This window comes from Aegilops tauschii, chromosome 6 (genome assembly GCF_002575655.3).
Source record: "Aegilops tauschii subsp. strangulata cultivar AL8/78 chromosome 6, Aet v6.0, whole genome shotgun sequence".
Lineage (NCBI taxonomy): Eukaryota > Viridiplantae > Streptophyta > Magnoliopsida > Poales > Poaceae > Aegilops > Aegilops tauschii.
The window spans coordinates 480062085-480078792 of NC_053040.3; the positions used below are offsets into that span (position 1 = coordinate 480062085).

The 16708-nt window shown below is 47.3% G+C and overlaps 2 protein-coding genes and 1 non-coding gene across 3 annotated transcripts; all 3 read left to right on the forward strand.

The window, feature by feature from the left end:
* Positions 1-2151: 2151 nt before the first annotated feature.
* LOC109784880 (germin-like protein 1-1) lies at positions 2152-3474 on the forward strand. Its single transcript, XM_020343496.4, has 2 exons — positions 2152-2450; positions 2563-3474. The coding sequence occupies exons 1-2, from the start codon at positions 2330-2332 to the stop codon at positions 3090-3092; spliced, it is 651 nt and encodes a 216-aa protein (XP_020199085.1). The 5' UTR covers positions 2152-2329; the 3' UTR covers positions 3093-3474.
* A 1326-nt stretch (positions 3475-4800) lies between these two features.
* Positions 4801-4874, forward strand: TRNAV-CAC (transfer RNA valine (anticodon CAC)). The gene has a single exon. It is a non-coding gene; the product is annotated as a tRNA-Val (tRNA).
* A 7325-nt stretch (positions 4875-12199) lies between these two features.
* Positions 12200-16302, forward strand: LOC109784894 (F-box protein PP2-B11-like). The gene is made up of 3 exons (XM_020343509.3): positions 12200-12465; positions 12606-12733; positions 15738-16302. Exons 1-3 carry the CDS (start codon positions 12214-12216, stop codon positions 16222-16224), a joined length of 867 nt encoding a protein of 288 aa, XP_020199098.2. The 5' UTR covers positions 12200-12213; the 3' UTR covers positions 16225-16302.
* The last annotated feature ends 406 nt before the right edge of the window (positions 16303-16708 follow it).

The following is a 16708-nucleotide window of genomic DNA, read 5'->3' on the forward strand; positions in this document are numbered from 1 at the left end:
GAGACCTTTGTCGTATGAGAAAAAAAATCAACTGATCAGTGGGAGAGGAAAAACCGGGAGATATCGGAGAATAAACCACCCACGTAAAGAAGAAAACCAACTGATAAGCGAGAGAGGGAAAACCGGGAGAAGTGTCTCTCGAAGCGTTTGACTAGCAAGATTAAAATTGGAATGTTAGCATAACTTTTGGGAATAGAACTCATGAAGTCTTTCTTTCTGCCTCTCACATGGTATGGTACGAAATACTACAATCTTTATTTGCCTTTGTTGCTTACCTCTAATGAATGCCCTAAACGATGGGCCACTCTAGGGGTAAGTGGTCTCTCTTTTTTAATTGAAGTTTCGTTGTCTTTTTTGAAGAAAACCTTTATGGTGGTTATACTCGCTCCGTCCTAAAATAAGTGTCTCAAGTTTGTACTAAAGTTAGTACAAAGCTGAGTTACTTATTTTGGGACGAAGGGAGTATTAAATTATGCATAATGAATACATCGTTTGCTAGTAATACATTAGCCAAAAATGAAGGATGCTCCCCGTTCCAAACAGTAATTCAGGGATCCATCAACAGCGCTATTAGCTTCCCTAGGGCAATGATTAAAAGAAACAAAACTGAAGTTGAGAGACAATAACAAGCACTCGTCGAAGATGGCTGCAGCGGGGCCTATAGAATTACCTACTTCATCACTTCCACCGCCTCGGGACAGTCTGATTCAATACTCAAAAGGAAAAAGAGACAGTCTGATTCAACCTCGACCTGACCTGCCAAGATCAGACCGTGTAGAAGTGTCCTCGCCTCTGATGTTACTGCATGTCTGCATCTTAAGTATGAGCAATTTTCAGTGTGTTTTGGCAGCCTCGCCGGCCCAAGACGTATGTGATCGTCGTGCATGGCCGTGCATGTAATAACTATTTTGGAAATAAGGTATGTGGTTACAAATGGTAAAATTTAAGACCCGTCCGGTCATTGTCCGCGAGCGCGTCCGCGGGTTCCGGCTGTGGATGCTCTAACCACCACGAACAACATCAGATTCTTTGGCATAAGTCTCGCCTCGCCCTCGCTGCTTCGTCCTCTATACTCCTTCCGTTCCATAATGTAATGCATATAGATTTTATGAACTGTCAAACTTAACAAACTTTGATCAAGTTTATGAAGGAAACTACATATATCTCCAATACCAAACATATACAATATGGATATTTAACTCACAATGTATCCAATGATATACATTTGGTATTCTAAATATAAATAAGTTTCTCTCTATACATGATCAAAGTTTATAAAATTTGACTTAAAAAATATATATGCACTACATTATGGAATGAAGGGAGTATTTGAAAATATGGTGAGTGGGTGAGTGCTCAGTTTAGCCCACGGAAAAAATATTCCCACAAGAAACAAAAGTCTCTGATGGGGCATGGTGTTGGGCACAATGATTTCCAGTAACAATTAAGTAAGTAGTACGAGAGCTGTTCCAGCTCACCCTCGCAAGCAAAATATTCAGAAGCCATCCACCCCCTCTCCCCTTCTGGCAAAAAATCAGGATGAAGTTCTTGACCAGAATGGCTCCTCTTTGATGCAAGTGGAATTGATTACTGGCTGGGACAGCTTGCCATCAATGAGGAAGGGGTATGTATGTATTGGTAGATTGCCATGAGGTCTAACGGTAGGAGTGCTATCTTGGTTCGGGTGTATTAGACCCCCTCTTATTTTAAGCTGAAGTTTGACCAAAGATTTAACTAAAAAAATGTAAACTATATGTCACAAAAATTATACTACCAGAAACCTTTTTCGAATACAAATCCAACAATCTATTTTTTGTAGCATGTAGTTTATATTTTATTAGTCAAACAGATAGTCAAATTTTGACCGAAAATGTGAAGGGCCTAATAAATCCGGAGGGAGCGACTACGAACTAGCATGTGCAACTACTCGATACACCCGTCGCCATGCATGTGCAATCGTGAATTGTTCGTGGCAAGAGACCCGCGAAAATGGGTGGTTGTTTCCCCGTGTCTCATAGCGTGCCACCGAATGGATTGGATCATGGATCTGATTCAGAGTAGTAGCAGGAAGCCTCCATGCAGCGGGTAAACAACTAGTATATCTCCATTGGCTCCAAATTAATGGAATCGTATGCTTGCTTCCAGTTCCATCCCCATCTAACCCTGTCGCCTCGTCGCAGCCTCCCACTGTTTGACCTTGAGATGGCGATGCCATCCATAGTTCCACACACAAATCACCTTGCCTACAAGTACCACCTCCTACCTCTGCTATTTCCAGACCCAAGCTATACCACCAAGCTCGTAGCAAGCAAGCATTGACCAATCCACCATGGCTGGGCTTCAGCTTTCCGTCCTAGCGGCCTGCGCCGTCCTCTTCGTGCTCGCCGCCCCCTCCATCGCCGGCGACCCCGACATGCTCCAGGACGTCTGCGTCGCCGACCTGGCATCCCGTGAGTCATCCTACAAAATTATGTGTTCATCTTAGTTTGTCAACTTTGTCTTTGGATCTTGGTGTCCTGGTTGTTGCTCACGCTGTGTGTTCGTCCAAATGCTTTGCGGCAGCGATCAAGATCAACGGCTTCCCGTGCAAGGCCAACATCACGGCGGACGACTTCTTCTTCGCCGGTCTGAAGAAGGCCGGCAACACCAAGAACCCGGCTGGTTCTGTCGTCACGGCGGCGAACGTGCAGTCATTCCCCGGGGTGAACACGCTCGGCGTGTCCATGGCGCGCATCGACTACGCGGTTGGAGGACAGAACCCGCCGCACACCCACCCGCGCGCCACCGAGATCATCTTTGTCACCCAGGGAACCCTTGAGGTGGGGTTCGTCACCACCAACAACAAGCTCTTCACTAGGTTCGTCACCGTCGGAGAGGTGTTCGTCTTCCCACGTGGCCTCGTGCACTTCCAGCAGAACAGGGGACATGGCCCCGCCTCCGTCATCGCCGCCTTCAACAGCCAGCTCCAGGGCACCCAAGCCATCGCCACCACGCTCTTGGCTGCCACACCACCAGTGCCAACCGACGTGCTGGCCAAGGCCTTCAGGGTTGATAACGAAGACATCGACGCCGTCAAGGCCAGGTTCCAGTAGGGAGTCTCTGCCGTCGGCACCTCTCCATCCGTTTCGGAAGCAAAAAATCGTCTGTTCGTTATTACTGAATGAATTGATGTAGCGTGTAGTTGATTTTTTCACGTGTATGTTACATTGATGTGTTATACATTAGCGTTTTAAACTTGTCAACGAGTCTATAACTTGGTAGTTTTGCCAGGATATATTTGCTGTAAGGACAAAAGGCAACTCCAATGGGCTGACCTAAACGGACACGCAATGTATCAGTTTTTTGTCCGTTTAGATCGCCGCGCGGACACCAAAAGTCTACTTGTGTCCCGCCCGCCGGTGTGTCCAACGCGTCGGGCAACATTTCAGTTTTTTGGCCAAATTTTGAAATAAAAATATATACATTACCCCAAAAGTTCATTCGTTACATTAATTAAAATAAAACATAACCAAATTTTTTTAAACCTAGATCTACTCTACTAGTGGTCACCCTTGCCCTCGTCGTCATCCTCGTCGACAAGGTCGATGTACATCGGTCGGCCATGGATATTTCCATGGTGTCAGTCTTGCCGCCGACGCGTGCGGTGGCGTAACTGGCTGCTGCTACTACTTCGGCTCCACCCGCCTGACAGGGCAAGGCACCCTGGACGTCCACACCCACGAGTGCCCCATCAGCGGCACCAGTGGCCCCGGCTCCTGCTGCTCCAGCGCGAGCACGGTGGCCACTGCGGCCGATTCCGCAAGCGCTAGTGGCAAGTCAGGCCACTAGGGGAGTTATTCGAGCCAGGAGTCCTTGAGAGCCTTCTTGAAGGCCTCGTCCTCCTCCTCCTTCATGGGCTCGGGCGACATATAAGAGAACTTGTCATGGGAGAAAAAACTTTAACTGATACATGGGAGAGGAAAAACAGGGAGATATGGGAGAAAAAAACATCAATGCACATGAGAAAAAAATTCAGAAAATAGCCTAAAAATACTGTATATTTACTGTTCATTGTGACGAAAAAAATTCAGAAAATTAACGATGACCCCACAGATTTATGAGGCTGGCTTCGCCTTATTTGCTGGGCGGGCAAAAACGAAGAAAATAGCTCGTGAGTTGGTGTTTCAAGGCCCAGGAGTTAAAAATACCAGTTTACAAATTAAAAAAATGCTGGACGGGCTATGGCCCATTTGGACTTGCCATACGTCGGTGAGTGGCTCTCGAAGCGTTGTAGTCGCAAGGTTGAAATCTGAACATTGCCCATATAGCATTTGGGAACAAAACTAGTACAATGAAGTCTTTCTTTCTAGCTCTCACGTGCTATGGTACCAAATACTACAATCTTGCATTTGTTGCTTACCTCTTAAGGCCATTCTTGAGCTTTGTCATCGTTTTGTTCAAGTCGGAGTTTTGTCGCCTTTTTTTTTTTACACCAAAACACCTCTTTTATTTTGTGATCAAAGTTACACCATGAACAGGCAGAGACAGTGCGATCAGGGGGCTCATCCAACCAAACAGCACGGATCGATACTAAATTTTGCTAAGCTAGCTAGCTCAAGAGCTACCTTATAGGACAGGGTTCATACAAAATGTGAGGGAAATCACATGACAGGTGATAGCTGTCTGCAAGGCGCCTAAACAGCGGTCCCAACAGCACTAAACGAGGTTCATGTGTAATCCAGTTGAATGCCTTGACGCGTTTTCTCCAGGTAAGATCTATAGAATATTGAACTAATCTGGTCGTCAAGGTTAAAACAAATTGTCTGGGTGGTGTAGTTGGTTATCACGTTAGTCTCACACACTAAAGGTCCCCAGTTCGAACCTGGGCTTAGACATTATCTTTTTGTCTTCTATTTTTCACGTTTGCATATTTTTTTTTAGGGTTTGCAAATAAAATTAATACTCCACACTCTATATGCGAATAAGTGGGATTACCTTTTTGTATCATTTTTGTGTGCGCGTGTGTTTCTCTTTACCAATGAGATGAAATGAGATGTGAGTGCTTCATCCTGCTACCCCGCAAGTGGTGTAGGCCCGACTCATTGTGCACTTCCCAATTAGTTTCACTGGAACGCATTCCGGACTCATCATGCACTTTCTGATTAATTTCATTGAAACACACTAGCTAATTAACTCGCTTCGCTCGTTGTTCAGCTAGATGTGACTCGATCCTCTCGCCGCTCCGTTGGATGGGATTGATCATGCGTGGTCTTCGCTTGCTGGATACTTCTGGTGGGCTATGTTTCTATAAATACGGGTTTGCCGTCGCAGGCTTGCTTCGCCTTAGGAAGCGGTGCTTCTGATGGATGAGTCGTGGTGTTGTCGAGGTTGGTGCCCGCCGCCTGGGCCGTCGGTCCTCCCCGGCCTCGCCGCCGCTGACTCATGCCTTGCCGGATCCCCCAACTGCCGGGATCCATTTCATCTCTTTCGGTGCCGGCCGGTACAATCTCCCCTCCACGCAACCGAGTTGGTGGCACACGCACGAGCCATCAGCGATGACTTGCAGGAGGTGCGCGCAAATGCCCTGATGTGGTGGGGCTCCATGCAGCAATCTGGCCGGGCTGCTATACCCCTACGCCCGCCCCGAATACAACCATGGTCGTCCACGTCGGCGGCGACTTCTCGTGGTTTGGCCAGCGCAGCAGAGGCTACGACTGAGCCGGGAAGGGTAGAGGCGGCGGTGGTGGTAGAGCTGGTGGCTTCCATTGTAGTAGGAGAGGAAGCGGGCACCGGAGGGACGGGCTGGACTTGCTCCGCCGTGCAGGTTATGTGGGAGTTGGAGGTGGCCTGGTCCAAGAGTGCACAGGCAGATGCATGGTGGAGTGCGCCGGCAGCGGCAGGGTTGATAGACAGGCAAGTCGGTCTGGACAGATTCATCAGGCCGGCAGACAGCCAGCAGCACGTCGCGCTGTGCTTGTGCGTCATGGCATCCAAGGCGTCGTACGAGAGCAAGGCTTTCATCCATGACGTGGTCACCCGTCCTTGATGCTTGAGTTCTTCAAGTTCTACAACTGTTGGACCGCCTGGCCAGGGTGCACACGTTCGTCCCCCTCTGTCTCCTACATCAGGTCCATCCGCCGCCGGCGGCATCCTCCTCCTCACTTCCGCCCCCAGCCAACCCCCGTAAGCGCCGCCCCGCCGGTCCAGCTCACAAACGCAGCCATGGAGCTCAACGGCACTGGAGGCCCGTTCTGCAACGTCGGCCTCCCTGAGCTCCTGCTGGTGGCCTCGATGACCGCCGGCGCTGCCCCGGCTCCTCCCGCTGGCGCTGCTCCTACTCCTCTCGCCGGCGTGGTGCGCCGTCAGTCCAGCGAGATGAGAAGGCGCATGAACTCCTCGCCGTCCGTTGGATCCCATCTGTGGCCCAGGCGAGGGCGTTATCCCCTATTTGTGCGGCGTCCCTCTTCTCTCTTTTGTTTTCTTTTGCTGCTATTTTACTCTGTTTTTGAGCAGCGGAAGATTGGCAACCGCGGTGGAGCGGACTACTCCGTGGACAACGCCCAGAAGGTATGCATAGGTGAGCAAGATTCAGAAGGACTTTCATAAAACGTCTGTTGGCTTTGCTGTGACTGCATGGGAAGTTTTGGGCGTTTGTTGTGATGGAGGGGTGCAGCAACATGCAGGAATGGCGGATGGTGGCTCTGACATCTCTGCACTGCCTGTAACGCGTCACATACAGGAAAGCTATGATGTGAAGATAGTAGTGCTACACCAAATTAGAAAATACAACAAATAACTTCATGCTGATGATATGTCCTTCATTTGCGCTATCTCCCATCTCTGTTCTTATTTTAAGTAAATGCCCATTGCCTAACATTCATCTCCGAGGGAGTCTTTTTTAATGATACCATCTATACATGTCCTGTGCAACTTCGAGTCCAATTGATAAATTGCTAGCAGCATATGCATACCTTCTGGAGATCATCTGGGGGAGCATCAAAAAGTCTGGCAGTAGACATCAACAAGGTGTGTTTTTTTCAAAAAATCTTAGCACTGCATCACCATATATTTGAAGTGCAGTTTAACTTAGTCAATTATATATAACTATCTGATCCACATCTAACAACCAAAGCCATGTTCAGTTATAGTGCTTAAATCTGAATTCCATGTGTGCAAAAATAATAGTACATTCCTACTGAATGCACGAGCATACAGATGAATAACATATCCACATGTTTAGCCTTTTTCAATGTTTTTGTTTTGGCGGGATGGAAACCAGAAGCATCACTCTCCTTGACTAGAATCATCATGGCCAGCTTAAAGGCCTACCACAAGTTGTAGGCAAGTTCTTCCTTTTGATTTCTCATCAATCTCTAGGTTATGGATCATCTCCCCCTTGCTAGCTGATATGAAGTACATAAAATTTTGTGAGCAGATTATACTAAGTATTTTTCCTGGCCATGTATAATTTCTACCAAGTGTACCCTTCTTCATGTAAACAACTTGGTACATTGGATAATATTCATCGCCGTTTTACTTATGCGTGAACGATATCGGGAAAAATATTGATCTGGTCTTGGATGCCTCCTCCAGAGCAGTAAATCTTGAAGGCAGGGGATCTTGTCATGTTTAATAACTTGTGTGTTGTCCAAATAATCTTTATTGTTAGCTTCCCGTCTTGCATTAGTAATTCCGTTTGCTGTTTGTATATTAATTTTTTCTTTCTTTTGAGTTGCTGCACTTCGGAAATTCCGTCACGACGGTTTCCATTTTCAACTTTTATGTTAAATTTATTGCTGAGTGTTTTGATCATTCCTTGTGCGGTAGCATCTACAGATTCTTCTATGGAATGGTATTTGTTTTCTCTATTGGTACATATTTCTATTTGGCCAGTTGAATTTGATGGATCATTGATTGTCATTCTTGGTTTTTTGATTCAGAGCACTTCTGTTATTTTTGCAAGGGTAAGTTTTTGACTGATGAATACCGCTAATATTTCATCTACAAGGTATATAATATGATGATCAATAATACTTAATTTGTCTATAGGATATGGTGCGATCAAAATAAAGTACATGGAGGTTTACCCTTTCTGCCTTGTGTGAGATACACCCTTTGTGATTGACTGGGCACTGTAATCTTTTGTTTCCGTTGACCGTGGTACGCGTTTAAGGTGACCAACTAACCAGGTTATAGGATCTGTGGTTTTGTGATTCTTCTTGCCATTTTGAGCACTTACAGATGGCTTATGCAATTTCCAGCCGGGAGGTCCCACGCATGTCCAAGAATTCGCACGAGCCATCTGCTACTTCATAGTGGTCACTAATCCAGCAGGTGGTCAGACAAAAACATTGTAAGGTCTTCAGTTCAGAAAGAAAACAAGGAAGCACTCAACGAACTAGATAATGAGCTTTGCCTCTGATCATTAGAATCTTCTTACCAAAATAATGTAGTCGATTTCCCAGTCAAAATAATGTACCCTTCGGTTTTGTAAGTAGAAACTCCTACTATGTGATGTAAAATTTAACTATCAACTTGTGCACAAAACTAGATTTTGTGTCCTCTACCGTGAAATTTTCTTCCGAAAAACTAATGCATAACACCAACAAACAAAATTATTGTACTGTATTTGTGACAACGCACAATTTTTTTATTTGGCCATATGCATAGAATCAGGTAGACCACTGAAACACAGGATTGCTCTGCTTTAGCCGCACATCAATAATTCCCCTATTTCTTATCCTTCTTATGGAAATTTCAGTTACTAATGTTCAATTGTCATGCCTTTTTACGGCTGGAAATGTTCCTCAACAACTTAACTATTATGGTTGTTCATTTACAGGTGAGATGCTCATGGAAACTAGGATGGGCTGCAACCTTCTCATTCTCCTGTGTTTTTACACTACCTACAAGATATGCTTTTTTCCCCAATTCTTTTCTTTGTCTTGCATGGATGAAAAGACCAGGCTCTGTAGTGGATATGTTCATTGATTCATTTTACCATTATGCAGGACCATGGAGACAAATGCAACACTTACAACTGTTTTAATATGCTGCCAAGCTCTTCTATTCATCTTGAACTATTAAACTCTGCAATTTTTGAGTCTTCTGAGTTAAATTCTGATGTCCAGAGTTATTATGAAGGAACAAGAATCTGTGAGCTGTGTTTGCAAATATTAATAAATCAATGTTGATACATGCCACACAAAAGCTACTCTTCGAGAGTATATGCAGAAGATATCATATGTTGATTGTGTTGATACATGCTTTCATCCGGTCAAGTTAACTATTGTCACAAATATTTAGTTGGTCATACGAATTAAGGGATGGAATTTTGTTCTCGTATGAATGTTGTCCTCCAAACTATGTCCTCCTTCAGGTTCCATGTCGCTTACTATGCATTTGCAATTTCTTGACCATGACTATCATGCATTTGAAGTTGCAAATAGAAATATGTTTTCAATGCAAGAGAAGGTATGCATAACACTGGAAATTCATCATGACACGTTGGCAGATAACCGCTCAACAAAATGAATTCACAAGACAGGCCAAGCTCCCAGCAATGATATGTAACAATTTCTCCGACGTCATACCAATACATTTCCATCCTCGGCAAACTTGAGATTCATTATCTCATGCACCTTAGATCGCATGCAACGATTTGCAAAAGCTATATATCACTTCATCACAGGCACCAATCCCTTAGGAGGTTGCACTAATGATCGAAGCTACAAATAAATGTAATGCTTTTAGTTTACAACAGAAGTGTCAACGTGTATTTTCCATTTTATAAGATATAACATTCATGCTAATAATAAATGTATCCTCCTCAAGTTGCTGAATTTACCGTGTTTGATCTTATTAGAAATGTATCAAGATGTGCTTCATGTTGCGTAATATGCACCACGCATGGTGATGATAAATGTATCCTTTTCAGTTTGCTTCTGTACATGCCTTTTCTTTTTATGATCGCAATCTTATTCATATACTTCTCTTCAAATTTAAATATATAGCATGCAACAAGGACACCATTTACAAACATGACATTTGGCAGGGCGCGGCGTGTCGCCGCGCGGGCATTGCTAGTAGACAACCAATAAAGGCAAGCGATTTATTATATTATCTTTAAGTTTTAGTTTTTATTTGAGTGTGACTAGATCTCAGTCGACCGAGACTTGACGAAGTCTTAGTCAAATGACAGAACATACAAAAAAGAAGAAATATTTTTTTAAAGAAAGCTTTACACCAATCTCCACGCAAGATCTCATCCATATAGCATCGACTAAGACATGGTTAAGTCTCGGTCGACTGAGATTTAAAAATCTCGTTTTTATTTTTCTTATTTTTAATAAAAAGGAGAAATAGTAGTAATGTTGGGCCACAAATTTTTGAATGCGTATTGGTGCTGCATCACCTAGTCTCGTTCTTATATAGGTGGAGCTCGACCTCCAAATGCTCACTAGGCAGTGTGGTACTAAAACTCGTTGGGCTACTCATTTTGTTGTTGTTGTTGTTGTTATCCTTACATGGGCTGGCTATATGGAGGCCCAACATGCTAGGCGGAACAAAAAATAATTGCTCTCCTCTGGCCCATGCAACACACGACATGAGTATTTGAAAAAAAAAACTATCAGTTTTGGGGTTGGCATCCCACATAACTACCACTTTCAAAGTTTTGACTGAAAGCTACCACTTTTTTCATCATTCGTATCTAAAAACTACAATTTTTGGTTGATGACCGTTTTAGACCATTTAACACATTTATGACATGTGGGTAGTTCTATGAATCAGGGCTGACATGGCAGAAAAGTCAACGTCATTTATTTGATAGTTATGTTGACTATTATGACAGGGAGGACCCACACGTCAGCATCAACCTTCTTCTTATTCCTCCTACTCTCTTTCTCTCTGGCATTTGAACAAGCACCTTGTGTGCATCTGGCAGAGCACAGCCGCAGCGTTGAACACCGCCTCCCGTGTAACCTACCGTCCGTGCTCGTGCTGCCTCTCTCCCCAGCAATTGGCGGTGTGGACAGAGCAGTAGGCAGCAGCCAAAAGCATCAGCGGCAAGAGCAGGAATGCTTTCGGCCATGTCGGCTTCATGGAGGAGGCCCTGAGTGTGGACCACAAGCTGCTCGTCAGCAAGAACGCTGACGGCGACAAGCCGCTGGACCTGGCGGCCAGGTCGGGGAAGGTGGGCGTGATGGAGCCGCTCATCACGCACTACAGAGTATGGCATAGGAGCAACCTCAACACTTTTCCGCCGCCGCAGACAGGGGAACTTTCCCCGAGCACCCCCGGAAGCGTAGAGGCGCGACGGCCTCTGTTCATGCCCAACAAGGCCGGTGACACCCCACTACACCAGGCCGTGCAGCACGGCAGGAGCGCCAGGCGCAGGAGTCTAGCCTTCGCGGTGACGTGCCTGCCGGCGCTAGGTGCAGGAGCAAGACGGCGTCGACACGGTGGGGTGTCCCCAGGTCCTCCCTCGCGCAGGAGTTGCAGTACCCGGGGCACCTCTTCACCCAACATTTTGTCGCCAACTCCCGCGTGCTCGCCCAAGCCGACGGCATCATGGTCAACTCCTTCAACGCCTTGGAGCCGGACGACCTAGCGGCGCTGCACAACCGTGAGCCCTTCTTGCCGGTGGCCTTGCCGAGCCGCTCGGAATCCGCAGTGGCCTCAGCCGCCTCCACGCCCTGCGCAATGGTGAAGCTTGCCTGCTTTTCTTCCATGCACAGAAGGTGACAAACAAGAAAAATAAATGCTGGGAGAAGAAAAACAGGACCAACAATCAAAAAAATGGGGGAACGAAAACAACAATAATACTACACTTACATAAGCACTACGTAATGTTACATAAACTTCCTAACCTAACCTTCTCTCCCCCTGATTTTAATGAGGGTGCCCCCTCCACTTCCAATCTCCAATCCTGACTTGCCACATTTATTGTTACGTAAAACACGTAAAAGCTAGTAGTACGTAGACGTAGCATTGCTCCGAAAACAAACAAACAAGCAAGAGCAGGTGACACCTTGTTCTGGGGTGACGTGGCGTAGATGTTATACCAAAACCATCACGCGTCTCTCTCTCACCACCTAGGTTTGGCGCTTCTATTCAGCTGTCCGACTCTGCCACGGTCTCGGTCTGATGTACGTTTTCTAGGTCACGAGTTCCAGAACGGTCGGAAGGACAGAACCGCGTGCACATAACAAGAAAACGCCGGCCGCTGGCGAGATGGAGCGCCTGCCGGAGGAGCTCCTCATGCGCGTCGTCTCGCTCACGTCGCCGCCGGACGCCTGCCGCGCTGCCGCCGTCTCCCGGGCCTTCCGCGCCGTGGCGGACTCCGACGCGGTCTGGTCCTTGTTCCTGCCCCGTAACCTCCCACGGTTCGCCAAAGGCGAGCTCCCCCGCACGTCGCCGTCGAGCAAGAAGGAGCTGTTCCGGCGCCTCTCCGACCAGCCAGCTCTCCTCCCACACAAGTTGGTGGTACGTTCGCAAGTTCTCAACCCAGCTAGCTAGTTAAGCATGCCGCTTAATTTTCTTTATCGTTCGTGCACGCCATACGTTCTTGCAGTTTAATTAATAGGCCTAATTTAATGTCGTTTTCTGTTGAATTACTGATGCAGAGCATGCAGCTGGACAGGGCTACCGGCGCCCAGCGCTTCACGCTTTCGGCGAGGGCGCTGCAGATTCCGCGGTGCACGAACCGGGCACCTGTAGGTTCACTTTCCAACTGCAGCAAAGGAAACAAAAGGTTCAAACCGTCTCCAACCTTATACTCCCTTCATCTCAAAATAAATTAGTACAAAATTGAGACACTTATTTTGAGACGAAGGAAATACTTAACTTTGCCATAGCGAATTCAGTGCTTTTGCCTCCCACAAAGTAAGATTGACTCCCACATTGTTATTTTTTAAAGACCACGCATAAGAGCAACTCTAGCAGACCCGTAAAACGCTGGCCTGCAAAACGCGTTTTCAGTTCGCGCAAAACCGCTTTTGTGGGCCGGCGCGGGCTGGCACAGATGCAGACCCCCCAAACGGATCCGTAAAAATGTATATTCGCGGAATATTCTTTTTTACGGGTCGGCTATGCGGGTTATGCTCGGGCACCAGCGCACGACCCGCAAACAGAAAAACTGCAAATCTGAAATTTGACATAGGGTTTCACAAACAAGTTCAAATTCAAATGACATAAACAGTTTGCGCGCAAATAAAAGCGAAGTTCATTACGCAAAAGAGGACATGCAAAGGTTTGTGCCCATGTCCGACATCATCTTGGGGGTCAATCTTCACTCCGCGCCATGGAGTCCATCTTGAAGTTCATCGGCGCCACCGTAGCTACCTCGGTCGCTTGTTCCAACTCCCGCACCGAAATCATCTACATTGACACCATATGGAGCAGAGAAAACATCACCGGAACTGAAACACGCACCGGCCGAGGTGACCATTCTCCTCTTCAAGATCTCTCTCCTTGCCATATCATGCCATGTTTTGGTGACGTCGTCCATGTCATTGCGGTTCATTGACATGATCTTGTTCTCTTCGGCGAGCAACAATGACATCGATTTGTTTTCAGAGGCACGTGCTTTTCTCTCCTCAATAGCAGCTTTGCGGAGCCCCTCTTTCTTGAGCATTTGCCATTTTTCTTGCTTCTCTTTTGCCTTCTTCTCGGCCAACTCTTTCTTGATCTTCAACGACTTCAACAACATCAACTCGTTTGATTGCACCATGGCATCAATCTTCTCGCTCAAGCTCGATGCTTCTTGCTCTCTCTTCATCTTCGCTTTAGTCTTCTTGTCGCCATCGGGCTTGTGCAAATTTCTTGGGCCATCATCATCCTCATCTTCATCCATGTTTGTAAGTGAGCCTCTCTTTGGTGGGGATTCTTTGTCGATCAACTTCCACTTCTCGCACTTTTGGAGCAACTCCCAACAATGCTCTAATTTGAAGAATCTGCCTTTCGAAGCTTCCATGTCCTTGTATCTATGTTGAGCAATCTTGTCCTACACAATGTGAACAAAATGATGCAATCATTTCTCATGATACATTATGATGATGCACAACTTGAACAAAGGCAAAACAAACTCACATAGCCAGACTCCACGGTGCCACTTGGAGGTGCATTGCGTACTTGATCCAAGCAAGCTGCCCAACGGCTGCACATAGGCTTGATATTCTCCCAACGACCTTGAAGCGACCTAAATGTGCGTGGAGTCCTATTGGGGTAGTTTTTCATAATGCGGATGTATTGATCTTCGATCCTTTGCCAATATCTCTTGGCGGTTTGAGAAGTACCCGTGCATGCATCAAGAGACACCGCACTCCATGCTTTGATCAAAGCTTGATCTTCCAAGATCGTGTAGTTCCTCGATCTTTGGCTTTTTCCAGTTTTTGCTTGTGATTGCTCGAACGCTTCCGCTTCGATCTCCTCCAACTCGTCCGCATAACCATGATCGTCCACGCCGCCCTCCGTTTCATTGTAGTCGAATGGTTCGAAAGGGGCTTGATCAATGTCAACCGCGTTCGTGTCCAACAAGTTCACGAACTCGGTTGTTGCATTGTTCGAACCACCGCTATAGCGAACGATAACAAGTCACGAGCTATCGAGAACAATGGCGAAAAATGAAAGGGAATCGCTAAGACCGAAGAGATATACCTTCCGGCCATTTCGTCGAACACCTCGTTCGCGGGGGGAGGGGCACCGTTGAACGGCATCGCCGGAGCACCTCCTTGCGGGGGGATGGAGTGAGAGGTTGAAGAAGGTGGCTTCCTTGAAGCCGAAACCTTCCCGCGCTTTGCGCCCGCGGCCTTGCCGGCCTTCTCCGCCGCCGGCCGGGATCGCACTGCGGCGTTGGCGCCCGGAGCGCAGGCCATCGCAGCGGGGGCAGCCGGATTCCCGCCCAGCACGACCACGTTCCCCTGCCGATTGCGGGCAGGCGCGGCGTGTGGTTGGGCGACGGCGGCGGGGCCAACATGGCCGGCGACGAGATCCGCCCGAGGGGAAGGGCGTGCGCGACCTCGACGGTGACGGGTGACAGCATGGGGTCGTGCATGGCGGCGAGGGACGGCCGGGGAGGAGCAGCCGGAGCTTGCGGAGGGGGGGCAATGGTGGCGGAGGGTGCGGGGAGCGGGAAAGGGCGCGCGAAAATGTCCCTCCCGCCAAATCTCGCGCCGGACAGGGGTTGAGCTCGGGTCGGCCTCCCAGTCCGTGAAGATAGAGGTTGGGGGAGAAGATTTGCCGCGCCCCGCAAAAAAAATTGCGGGCCGGGGCGGGATGCGAGGTCTAATCGTGCAGATTTTCTGGCCCCGACCCGTAATTTGACGGTTATTTTACGGGCCGGGGCGTTTTGCAGGGTCTGCTAGAGTTGCTCTAAATTATGCGTGTCACTTATTATAGGGAAAGAGAGTTTAACAGACGAATAAGAAAGGGCACTGGGCTGCCACAGCTGCCGGCCATACCCAATAAAATCGGCCAACCCTCCACATAGAAACAACACTATAATCTATCCCCCTTAGGTCCTACCTGATCTAGCCAAATTCCATAGAGAAAACTCTTGCCTTAATTCTAGCAACCACAGCCACCGGAAGAGAGACAATATTGTCGAACACACGGTTGTTCCTCTCGAGCCATAGATAGCGGCCGGATAGTGATGATCACCAGAGAGTTGAGCTCCCTGCGTTGCTCCAAAGGCACCATCCCACATATTGCCACATTGTTCGCTATTGTACTTATGTTTTGCGAATTGCAACATGCAGGTTCTTCTCCGAAGCCGCTCAGTTCTATCGTGTCAATGAGTTGGAGATACGGGCCAAGGTACAAAGGAAGATGCTCTCACAGAACACAACATATGCCGTATACTTGGTGTTCAAGCTAGCATATGTATACTATGAGTTCGGATTTACGTACGAGGTGGCCTCCATTGGTGTTGCCGGGAGGGAGTCGACCCGACAAGTTTCCGTGCAAGGCTACATCAAGGATGGAGATGGGGATGGCAATGCGCCTCAGAGACACATCTTTCAAGGTTGCAGAGGGACTCTTAGTTGTGACGCAATTACTTCAGGAGAGGACATTCATTTCCCTCGTGAAAATGCCAATGGCTGGATGGAAGTGGAGTTGGGTGAGTTCCATAACGACGAAGCCGACGATGGTGGTGAGGTGTCCATCAGCTTCACGGGAGAAAGCAAGTATTGTCTTACAGTGTTGGGCATTGAGCTCATAAGTAAGCAACAAAAGCCTACATAATTGTAGCATTACCATTGAGTAACTCCTGGGAGTTAAAAGGAGACCTTTTTGAAGTGTCTTTGTTACATAGTAATTTTTGTTTCCTCTCATGTTCTAGTATTTTATCCTGAAAACAGTTAATAGAAATTCGAGCTCAACTAAAAAGATACTGCTAGTTCATTACTGCCCGCAACAACACCAGAAGAATATGGGCAAAGAATTTGCATGCCAACCAGTGAAAAACCTGGGTTTTGAATGTTGGGGAACGTAGTAATTTCAAAAACTTTCCTACGCACACACAAGATCATGGTGATGCATAGCAACGAGAGGGAAGAGTGTTGTCCACGTACCCTCGTAGACCGAAAGCGGAAGCGTTAGCACAACGCGGTTGATGTAGTTGTACGTCTTCACGATCCGACCGATCCAAGTACCGAACGTACGACACCTCCGAGTTCAGCACACGTTCAGCTCGATGACGTCCCGCGAACTCCGATCCAGCAGAGCT